Source organism: Danio rerio, chromosome 21 (genome assembly GCF_052040795.2).
Source record: "Danio rerio strain M-AB ecotype USA chromosome 21, GRCz13ab, whole genome shotgun sequence".
NCBI classification, from domain to species: Eukaryota; Metazoa; Chordata; class Actinopteri; order Cypriniformes; family Danionidae; genus Danio; species Danio rerio.
The window spans coordinates 10246749-10258703 of record NC_141041.1 but is presented as its reverse complement, the minus strand read 5'-3'; the positions used below and the strand labels follow the sequence as shown (position 1 = coordinate 10258703).

The window sequence follows — 11955 nt, the reverse complement described above, 5'->3', positions numbered from 1 at the left end:
CTGCGTGTTTGCTGGCCTCAGGCATCGCGCACCTGTCAGTCAGTCAGCACGATACCCCAAAGGGTTAAACAGATAGCGCACAGCACTATACGGTTACAGAAAAGTTTGCGCTGTTATAATCCACTTACCTTTTAATACATTTTGGTGCGATTATAATTCGCTATTAAAAACAACAACAACAATGACTGAAAGTTTTGAATGGGTAATGTAGCCGTGGAGGAATGCAATCTTGTTACCAGCCATGGAAGAATGAATGTAGTGAAAACCATGCTCTTTAAAAGTTCTCTGTAGTTGTCTTGACAACACAAACAGCTGCTCTGGGATGAGCCGCGTGCAAAAGATGCCCCTCTTAACGCATAGGCGCGTTCAATCTGCCCCTTATGCAGCCAAACTAAAAATATAAAAAATAATACTTTTAATCGTTTAACTGATAGCATTAATCGGTTACAAACGCACCCTTTCGGTTAACGGTTAATCGATTATTTTGAGCATCCCTAATTTGTAGTAATCTACGCTTCAATATAAAAACTAAGTATTTTAACACATCACTTCCTCTCTCTATACCATTTATTTGATTTACTCATATTTATTTTAGCTAAGAAATATACAGCTTGTTTTTATTTTTTTATCCTGTAAATATGTTATTAGTTGAAGGTGCAGTAGATCATTGTCTTTCTAGTTGAAAGCCTTCACATTTCAATAGTAATGATTAAAGTAAATGATCTAAATGTAATTTTATATTCTGGGTAAGCCATAAGGCCCAAAAAGATTTTCATCCAATTAAAATTTGCAAGGCCGACAAGTTCTGACAAGTAGCCCAAACTGTCTGTCATCAAATATAGAGTTGTACATCTGCTCACAGTTCACGCATCCGCCGTTTGCGCATGCATGCATGCCGCGTTTATGTGCATGAGAGAGAGTGACAGCAGTAAAAATAAATGCTCAATTTAAACATTTTTAAATCCTGAATCAATATTGGAGTTACTTATACATGCTGGAGGAAGGATGGACACCATGCTGAAGTATTTCTTTTAGACATTTAATGAATTAAAACTATTTTAGTCACACAAAGCTGATGTAGATTGTGTTATTTTACGAATGGGTTATATGCACAGAAGTGTTGTTCAGGCACTGAAATTTTCTGGCGAAAGATTGATGTGACTATTTTCAGTTTCATATTTCCCTTTACAGCATCGATAATGTAGATTTTCATTTAGTTTAACAAGAAGTAAATAGTGCTATTCCGCTTAGCCTGCTTTACTTAGCTGAAGTTGGTTTTATATTCACATTGGATATAAATATTTGATATTGGTATTAGATATTTTATTTCTTTCAATTTCAATTAACTTATCCTCTGTATCTCAAAGTTTATATATAAAAAAAAAAAAAAAAAAAAAAAAATATATATATATATATATATATATATATATATATATATATATATATATATATATATATATATTAAGGGTGGAGCCGAACCCGAATACGGTATTCCGAAAGGCACGAATAGCGTGTTTTTACGAATACTTATTTCGAACAAATACTTGAAAAATTATTTGTATTCGGGAGCAAGAAAAACACTATATCAAAAAGCAGCGTTTCCTCATGAGACCACAGTGCATGCCCGCGTGAGTGAGAGAGAGAGAGAGAGAGAGAGAGAGCGAGCGAGCGAGTGAGAGCGAGCGAGTGAGACGCTCAGTCGGAGGGCGGGGCGGAGGTGTCTGGCACAATCTTCTCCACAGATACAGACAGAAGGCTCGGCTGAGCGAAAAAAATTCTTATCTGCATCACTATTTTTGTTAAATAGATTTTTGTACCTTAATTGGGTTCCAGATGCAGTTTATAAACTTGTAGCGGAGTTTGATCGGGATCGGGAAGTTTGCAACAGGGTACTCTGTTTACGCAACGTTAGCTCTGTTAGCGCGGTAATTTAGACAATAGACTGTTGACAGAGTAACATTAACGTTCGTTTATAAAGGTTAAAATGATGCTTGTGCTGTTGTGTCGAATAGTATCCACTTATGGGAGTTATACGGTACGTCTACATTACTGTCTTTTGCAGACAGCAAGATATATGCTATAGGCTAGTTAACCTTAGCATAGCTTCCCGTCACTTTTTATTAACTTGAAACTCCTGAAATACATTTGGGCACCCGAATAGAAAAAGAGTGAGACTGCTTCTGAGCCATATCTTGGTCCTCCACCAGTCAAAAAAGAAAAAAAAAACATGTTCTTTGTGGAAGAATTTTACAGTCAGTGGTGCTGCAGATAAAACAAACTGATACTGTAACGTTATAATGTGTGCAAAAGTGAAATCGGCAGAGATATTAAACATCTGTCAACATCTTCTATGCATAATCATTCATTTCTTTTCGGCTAAGTTCCTTTATCAATCTGGGGTTGCCACAGTGGAATGAACCACCAATTTATCCAGCATATGATTTACGCAGTGGCTGCCCTTCCAGCTGCTACCCAGCACTGGGAAACATCCATACACTCTTTCACACACACAATAGGGACAATTTAGCTTACCCAATTCACCTGTATTGCATGTGTTTGGACTGTGGGGGAAACCGGAGCACCCGGAGGAAACCCACGCCAACATGGGGAGAACCCAGTCATGGCTCGAACCAGCAACCTTCTTGCTGTGAGGCGACAGTGGTACTCACTGTGCCACTGCGCAACCTTCTATGTAATGTATTATCACATGCACTAAAAGCATCCTCTCCTGATACTATCTGTGAACCCCCCACAAGCATCAATCCCCTCAATCAGCACAGCTATGTTCTGCTAAATCCTCCACAAGCACCAAACCATCAACACAGCCATATTCTGCCCCAGCAAGTCAGTTTCAAACATAAAAAACAAAAAAACAAACAAACTTTGTGTCTGTTTTGTGGCTGGCAGATGACAATAGCAGGGCTGTATCTTTTAGTATTATATAGAATATTTCTGTTCTGCCAGATCTCCCAGGCAGGGGTTTATTTAGATTTATTTAGTTAATATTAGTTTTTGGAATTCTGTGCATTGGAAAGAAGTTCTTTCAGAAGAAGAACAGTTTTTTGAAGTATTATTTGTTTTTATTCTGTCTATTCAGTGTCCTTCAACAAGAACGGTGGTGGTGGGGTTCATAATATTCACAATGGTATTTTATTAGTTGTTGGTTTAACCATGGATGAGATAATGGCTTCTATGTTATTTTCTTTTCAATGACATTTCTTGTCACATGTTCAAAAACAACAACCAATATTGCATGTCTATAATTTATATAATGGGTATAATTAAACAATACTTTCACTATAATGTAAATTAGAAGTGTAATAGAAAAATATATATTTTTGCGCCATTTTGAATTTTACTCGAATACAAATACAAATACAAATACAAATACTTTTCCCCCCTCAACAAATACAAATACAAATACCGGCTGCTCCGCACATCCCTAATATATATATATATATATATATATATATATATATATATATATATATATATATATATATATATATATATATATATATATATATATAAAATTGCACTTCATGTGTTCCAAAAATACACTCATACAATGTGTACTGTACATCTTGTAAGATTTTTTTCCCCTTTCTTTTTGACATAGATATTACATTTTCTGTATTGTTTTTTTTATTTTTTTAATAATCAGCTGATAGACAAAGGAGGTGAAGATGAGTAACTGTACAGAGAACTTCACCACAACTGCAACTTCTGCATTCTACACAACTCCTTCCACCGGTCTACTGAAAAACCTGGAGATTTGTTTGTACACCTTTAACTTTTTGTTTGGTTTTCCTACACACTCTTATGTTGTATGGCTCATCGTCACTGGAACAGGAAGTGGAATTGCATTGGAGATCTTCAACCTCAATCTGTCGGTTTGTGAGCTTGCCAACTCTCTACTGAACGTTTTGATCCAAATATTTTATGGCTGGTTTAAAAGTTTCAGGGCTTTAAAATATTTTATGTTAGGATTAACCGTCACTGGCCGTCCTGTGTTTCAGTGTCTGATGTGTGTTGAGCGTTACCTGGCAGTGGTTCATCCTGTAACATTTCTGAAGTACAAACCTCTCAGATATAGAGTGATCTGCTGTGCTGCGGCTTGGATGTTCACTCTTGGTGGCTGTTTGTGCTGCGTATTTACTAGAGTCACTTGTAATTTGTATGTTTATATATGCTTTTTCTCTGCGAAGTTCCTCCTCTTTCTTTCCATCCAGTTGTTTTGCCTTGTGGCTGTTCTCAGAGCTCTGAAGCAATCAGGACCAGGAGAGAAAAAGAGAGAGAAAGAGGAAAACCACATGAAGAGACGAGCGTTTCATATCATTCTAATTAATACAGTGAACACATGTTTAATTTATATTCCATCCACTATCCCAGGACTGTTTTACATTCTAACTTATCAATATTTTCAGGAACCTTTTACTTTTGGGTTTTTTTGTTATTTAGTGGCTGGTTTTGTTCAACCTGTTCTCTTTCTGAATCGGGTAGGAAAACTCCCCTGGTGTAAAATATCCTGTTGTTTTGTTTTTAGACGTTAAATTACTACGCTGATTATTAACAGCCCCCTCTCTCCTAACAAACGAGATGCCTTATATTAATGTTTCAGAAGAATGAGTGATAATAAATTTACTGAAGCTTCATGTGTGATTGTAAAGTTGCTTGGAAAATGTTAGTGTGACTTTATTTTAAACTTTATTTTACTGTTTATTAAGAGTTTAATAAGTATGAATATTGTATGTGGCTGCTGTGGATTCTCCTGCTGCTGTACTTTACCAATGTTTAGAGTTACTTCTGAGATTGCTGCATTTGATTTTGATTCCTATAATTTTTGTTTAGCAATTAATTGTGGTTGTTCTGAATGCTTTTTTATTTGTGGTTTGCATTTACAATAAATCTTTTTTATTAATTTATTGTTATTGTTAATTATATTATTACATCTGCCCAATAGATTTCTTATTTAAATGCTGGATAATGCAAAATAAAAACAAATAACTTGAATTAATTTTATGCTACGCACATGTACTTTGCAGAGCCATTTCCGAATCCCTTTTTTATGATGATTCTTTTTGAATCTATTTTTCATTTATTTAAAATATTTGGAAATATTATGTTTTATGTGATGTGCTGGTGAGGTGATGCAAATATTTTTTTGATAACAGTGTAGTCCCTGTAAAAAAAGAAAATAAATGTTTATGCATTCAGAGGGACTGAACGTTCACTCTTCAGGTGACAAAATTCTGTTTTAAATTTGCAAAATGTATATAATAAGCAAGTAAGCTTTATTAATAGGATCTCTATAGTGGAGCTTTCAGGTTATTTTTCTTGAAAAATATTACTTTAAAATAGTTTTGTTTAACTTTGTTTCACTCAGCTGCAGCTAAATGCTCTTAAAAATAACTTTTGCTGATTGTTCAAACTACTTTTTTAAAATTTAAAAGAACAATTTCTTAACTTTTTTGCAACTACTTAATTGTTTTATGTTCAATCCATTTAAACTTAAAAAAAAAATAATGAGTTAACTTAACCCTGTAGCCGAAGCTGACGGACTTAGGAGGGCTGTTTTTTCACGTCTGGGCCCTATTATACACCCGGTGCAATGCAGCGCTAGGCGCGACGCAATTGTTGTTTGCTAGTTTTAGTTTGGCGCAAGAGTCGTTTTGACGTTTTGCAGCTTGCTGTTTAAATAGCAAATGCATTTGCGCTCATATGTGCGCCCGTAGGTGTGCTGGTCTAAAAAAGAAGGCGTGTTGAGGCGCATTGCTGGCACGTGGCTATTTTGAGGAACTAAAATAGTCTGTTCAATAGACCAGTTTAGAGGAGGTCTAAAGTCCAGCAGAGCGCGTTAGTTGTGCGCCTCGCTTTAACATTGCTTAATAGGGGTGTAACGATTTATCGTTGTACGATTTATTGCGATGCAAAATTGTCTCGATATGCATCGTGGCGTTATGACGATTTGATTACGATATGACGTCCGTTTTCTCTTATTAGTTGAGCTGTTTGCACGTGAGCTACGTTCCACCTGCTGTCGCACGTGAGTTCAGATTGCAGCAGCAGTAATGTTAGAAGACCAATATGAGTGGAGCTAAAATAGAGGATGGCCCATCCTCTCAAAATCAGACGTCTTGCAACATTTCGGTTGTACAGTCATTGCTTTAGACTCGTCCGCTTTTTGACACGCATACTGGGACACACATCCTAAGTTTTAAAGTCTTTACAGTGATTTACATACTTTGCACAGCGACAGGGATACCTCCTAATGGTGTTGAAAGAGTCACATACTGTATTTATAAGGTATAATTCACCCTAAAATATCATTCTGTCTTCATATAATGATGTATTGGCGGCTGCAAAATCACACATGACGTGAGCTGACTGTGAGCTGTTACTACAGAGGGCGGACTATGATAGACGCGCGCGTATGGCAAGCCGTTTTAGCATTTAAACCTTTGATCTGACTATCCATAAATATATTTAGAGATATCTCTAATTATATTTTGACTAGTCATAATTATAATTCGACTAGTCAAAATATAATTAGAGATATCTCTAAATGAAGTTAATTAAATATGAATTACATATATTTATGGATAGTCAGAACAAAGGTTTAAATGCTAAACGGCTTGCCATACGCGCGCGTCTGCTTCAGTGAACAGAACCTGCAGGTTGTGACTAATAAAGTAGTAAACAACATTCAGTTTGTGGAACAGAGTGATCTTTCAGGAGCCGCGTGGGAAGTATGAACAGCACTTAGCAGTGGAAATGAAACCGAAAACGTACACATTATTTAAACAATCATATCGCATTTTAGAGTTATGATTACGACGAGCATTAACCCTTTAAAGCTAAATTTGAGTACAGAGGTACACAAAAATGCACGTCAACATGATACACTTGATAGCGCCGACATCAGCGACCCCGAAGAAATAGTAAACCTGCCTAAACTGCTGAAAAGAGTCACGACTGTCCTGTGTAATGATAAGACGGCCACCCTGTCACTCATCATGCCCAACATGAAGACAGCCATCCATAAAAACCTCTCAGACAGATACACATAAGTTCAGGATTATCTTATAGAACTGCTGATTACCTGGAAATGTGGATTTTTTTTGCACACACAAAAAACGCAAGTGACCAAGCAAAGCCTTAAGCTCTTACTGTTAAATTCAATTGAATAGAAAGCTTATTTTTTTTGCGCAACTGACTCTTTAAGGGAATGGGAGATGAGACTCTGATTGGTTTATTCTCAAAAAACACACCTATAAGAGAATAAGTTGAACCCTGTTAGACCATGCGCCACAGCGCAAAGCGGATTTTTCCATCCTTAAAATAGCAAAAATAGATTCTGACATGCCCTTAATGCATTTGCGCCCTGCACTTTGGACTTTGCGCCTGGATCGTCAAATAGAGGCCTCAGTGTTTATAAATGGATTACACCAAAATGAACACGAGTAGTCTTGACAAACAGTACATCAGTTTAAAGCTACAACCGTCACGCAGCCATTGCAGCTAGTTGTTTTTTTAATGGGAAGCTTATAAAGAATGTACTTGCTAAATTTGTGTAAGTTTAACAGTAAACGCTTATTAGATATGGAGCACATATCATAATAATAACAACACACACACACACGCATTTTATTGCTGTAGATCAGGGGTGTCAAACTCAATTCCTGGAGGGCCGAAGCCCTGCACAGTTTAGTTCCAACCCTGCTCCAACACACTTACCTGTAGGTTTCAAACTTTCCTGAAGGACTCAATTAGTTTGATCAGGTGTGTTTAAATAGGGTTGGAACTAAACTGTGCAGAGCTGCGGCCCTTTTGGAATGGAGTTTGACACCTGTGCTGTAGATCATGGTTTATTTTGAAAGGTAAGAGTCCACAGAAAAACCTCATCAAGCACATTTAGTCCACCAACACAATAGTATTGAATTATGAATGTTGTCTTCTTTTCAATAATTCACAATTTATGTTTGTAGCTTACCGGAGTCGGGAACTGTTCCTATTTAAGTTAAGTAGGTGTAAATCCCAAAAATTGAGTTCTGGCTAACAGTTTAATTTATTTGTGCTGAAAAAACAAGTAATTGTGTGGAACCTAGCGTTTTTTGTGTGCGTTTGTGTGTGTGTGTGTGTGTGTGTGTGTGTGTGTGTAGTTTTGAGGAAATCAAAGATATGATATATTACATTTAAGGAAGTTTATCCACTCTTCACTATACCATACAAGCATGGGAGCACCTGTTTTGGTTATATGTGCACAAAATTATGAACCTAAATAAATCATTTTGTAAATGATTGGTTTTTTTTTTCAGATGCTTTACACTTTTTGAACTACATGCAAAGTTTGGTTTATGTTTTGATATGTGTATGTGTGTCTGTTTTATGTTCAGTATTTGACAAAAAAAAAATGCAAATTTAGATTTATTTTATTTTCCAAATAAAGACAGCACTAAATTCTAACCTTATCTTGACCAATTTGTTCAATAGGACTCTTGCGTGAACTGTGATCTGAAGGGCAAATAGGAAGATGGTAAACTCTACAGTGAACTTTACCACATTTGAAGCACCTGCAAACTCCACAACTCCTGTTTTCGAGCTGTTCAATGTTGTGGATATTTTAAATATTCTGTTTGGTCTTCCTACACACTCCTATGTTATTTGGCTGATCGTATCAGGGACAGAAAGCGAAATCGCATCTGGATTCTTCAACCTCAATCTCTCGGCTTGTGAGATTGGAAACTGTTTGAATAGTTTGCTCTCTCTACTTGAATTGTGTATCACAAGTACAACCTTTAGGGAATTAGTCAATTTTTTTATGGGACTTGCTATCACTGGTCGTCCACTGTTTCAGAGTCTGATCTGTGTTGAGCGTTACCTGGCAGTGGTTCATCCTGTAACTTTTCTGAAGTACAAACCTCTCAGATATAGAGTAATCTGCTGCGCTGTGGCCTGGATACTCATTCTAGTTTCCTGTTTCTTCTGCATGTTTCTTCTAGACTCGTTCTATAATTTTGTTTGGTACTTTTCACTGGAGTTCTTTCTCTTCTTCTCCATCCAGTTGTTTTGTCTTGTGGCTGTTCTCAGAGCTCTGAAGCAGTCAGGACCAGGAGAGAGAAAGAAAGAGGAAAACCACATGAAGAGACGAGCGTTTCATACAATTCTAGTAACTACAGTGAGCATGGCTATTCTCTACGTCCCATTTACTTTCTCTGGATTGTTTTATATTCTGACAAAGATTTTTTTGTCTTATCATTTTACTTTTGAATTGTTTTGTTTCGTTTTGGCTGGTTTTGTTCAGCCTGCTCTTTATCTTAATCGGGTTGAACGAATCTCTTGTAATGCAATATTCAATTGCTTAGTTTAATTGGTTGTTAAACTTTTTCACATTTTTAATTACATTTATTTTGTATGGCAAATTAAATGTAATTGTGTTTATTAAAGAAGATTTTTATTTACTAATCCTATATGAAGGCACATTTAAATTGTGGCTGGAAGGGCATCCGCTGCGTGAAACATGCTGGATAAGTTGGCAGCTCATTCCGCTGTGGCGACCCCTGATTTAATAAGGGGGCTAAGCCGGGAAAAAAACTGAATGAATAAATAAACTGCTTCTGAATCTCTTTTTTTTTTTAGTGAAATAACATTTCACAATTTTACTATTTTTACTGTATATTTTTTTAATGAAATAATCGCAGCCTTGGTGTGCAGAATAAGCTTATTTTAAAGCATTTAAAAATCCTACTGACCCCAAACTTTTCACCGGTAGTGTATATAAATATGTGTATACGAACTGTGGAGATATTATTTACGATATATTACATTTTATGAGGTTAATTTACATATAACTACCATAATGTAAAAGCTTGAAACCCTGATTTGGCCATATATGCACAAATTGTGACATTTAAAATAAATGTGTTGTAAAAGTTTTTTTTTTTTTTCTCCTCCATATGCTTATAGCTTTGATACATGCTTATGTTTTATGTACAGTATTTGAAAAATTTTCATTTTTACTTTTCTCTTCCAAATAAAGATTATTAAGAGTATTAAACCCCAACTTTATCTTGAACAATTTGTTCAATAAAACTCTTTACATCTCTGTGAGCCTTTGAGCTGAAAATCAGGAAGATGATAAACTCTACAGTGAACTTTACCACATTTGAAGCGCCTACAAACTCCACAACTCGATTTTTTGGGCCGCTCAACATTCTGGACATTTTAAATCTCCTGTTTGGTCTACCTACATACTCCTATGTTATTTGGCTGATCGTCACAGGAACAGAAAGCCAACTTGCATCTGGATTCTTCAACCTCAATCTCTCAATTTCTGAGATTGGAAACTGTCTGAAGAATTTCCTCTCGTTAGTTGAAATGTGCATCGTAAGTACAACATTTAAGGCATTACTAAAATTTCTTATGGGACTCTCCATCACTGGTCGTCCTCTGTTTCAGTGTCTGATGTGTGTTGAGCGTTACCTGGCAGTGGTTCATCCTGTAACCTTTCTGAAGTACAAACCTCTCAGATATAGAGTGATTTGCTGCGCTGTGTCCTGGATCATCGTTCCAGTTTCCTGTTTCTGCTGCTTGTTTATTATAGACCTGTTCTATATTTTTGTTTGGTTCTTCTCGCTGCAGTTCTTCCTTTTCTTTTTCTTCCAGTTGTTTTGTCTTGTGGCTGTTCTCAGAGCTTTGAAGCAGTCAGGACCAGGAGAGAGAAAGAAAGAGGAAAACCTCAAGAAGAGAAGAGCATTTCATATCATTCTGATAACTACAGTGAGCATGACTATTCTGTTGGTCCCCTTTACTTTCTCTGGATTTTTTTTTTATTCTGACAAACATTGCTTTGAGTGAATATTTCACGTTTGAATTATTTTGTTTTGTTCTGGCTGGTTTTGTTCAGCCTGTTCTTTATCTCAGTCAAGTAGGAAAACTGTCCTGCAATAAAATATTCAGATGCTTAGATTTGAGAAGTTAATCTTCAAGACGTTTCTTTTTAACAGCATTTACTTTGGATGGATTTTTAAATGTATGAAGTGTATTTATTGAATAATTAATTGTAGTTTTTAGGTCTTAAATTATTTATTTCTCCTCATTTTATTTGAATAATTTCTTTTCCACTTAGCAAATTTTATCTTGCCCAGATCTGGCCCACAGCTTTTGCTTGGCCCACATGCCTCAGTGAATTACGGTACATGATTGGACCAAGTCTGGCTTTTATATAAGAGCTAAAGATGGACCATATCTGGACCAAGTCTCAACTAAATTAATAACCCATAACTGAGCCTGAACTGGGCTAGATATGTTGGTGTGTCATGACTGCAATGAATTTGATAAACACATGAAGCATTTCGCTATATGGCAGAGTTTTTTCTCGAAGCAAATCAATTGGTAAATTTTTTTTATTTACTTTTTTTCTTGACTCAAAAATAATTTAAATGTATTTTAAAAGTGGGTCAAGATAGGCCAAATTTGCATGACCCACATAGACTTTTAACATCTGGGTCAAATACTACATTTAATATCTGGCCGTAGTCATGCATGCCGCCTTAAAGACGGTGCCAACTCTGCCAAACACGGGCCCTGTGTGGCCCACATGCTGGATGCCAGTGCTGATAATGCCTGCTGTGTCAGCATTACGCCAAATCTGGGCCAGAATTCTTTGCTACCGGGGTTCCTATTATATTAATGTTTATTTTGCCAGATTTAAGTTTGCTCTTCTGTCATTAATCATCTTGTTTACTTATATCCTCTGCATTATTTTAACTGCTGTGTTGAAATTTAAATTCCAGATTTTTAAAATAAAATAACAACTTTTACTGTTTGTTTAAAGGTATTCACCCCTCACAAATCTCTCATTTAGATGAATATTTTCTATAGGAATCTTAACATTATTATATCTGTGCATATACATTAGATTAGACTGAAGACAAATCTGGAGCTTATAATAAA

General features: G+C 36.1%; 2 protein-coding genes across 2 annotated transcripts; both read left to right on the top strand.

Annotated features, from left to right (window-relative positions):
• Positions 1 to 3686: 3686 nt before the first annotated feature.
• On the top strand, positions 3687 to 4674 carry LOC147831802 (chemokine XC receptor 1-like). Its single transcript, XM_087300742.1, has one exon. It carries the CDS (start codon positions 3687 to 3689, stop codon positions 4551 to 4553), a length of 867 nt encoding a protein of 288 aa, XP_087156868.1. The 3' UTR covers positions 4554 to 4674.
• A 3859-nt stretch (positions 4675 to 8533) lies between these two features.
• On the top strand, positions 8534 to 11586 carry LOC147831801 (C-C chemokine receptor type 8-like). The gene has a single exon (XM_087300758.1). It carries the CDS (start codon positions 8534 to 8536, stop codon positions 9368 to 9370), a length of 837 nt encoding a protein of 278 aa, XP_087156884.1. The 3' UTR covers positions 9371 to 11586.
• The last annotated feature ends 369 nt before the right edge of the window (positions 11587 to 11955 follow it).

Bases quoted from the DNA above. Each gene is read 5' to 3' on its own strand.
- LOC147831802 (XM_087300742.1), top strand. From the start codon at position 3,687: ATGAGTAACTGTACAGAGAACTTCACCACAACTGCAACTTCTGCATTC.
- LOC147831801 (XM_087300758.1), top strand. From the start codon at position 8,534: ATGGTAAACTCTACAGTGAACTTTACCACATTTGAAGCACCTGCAAAC.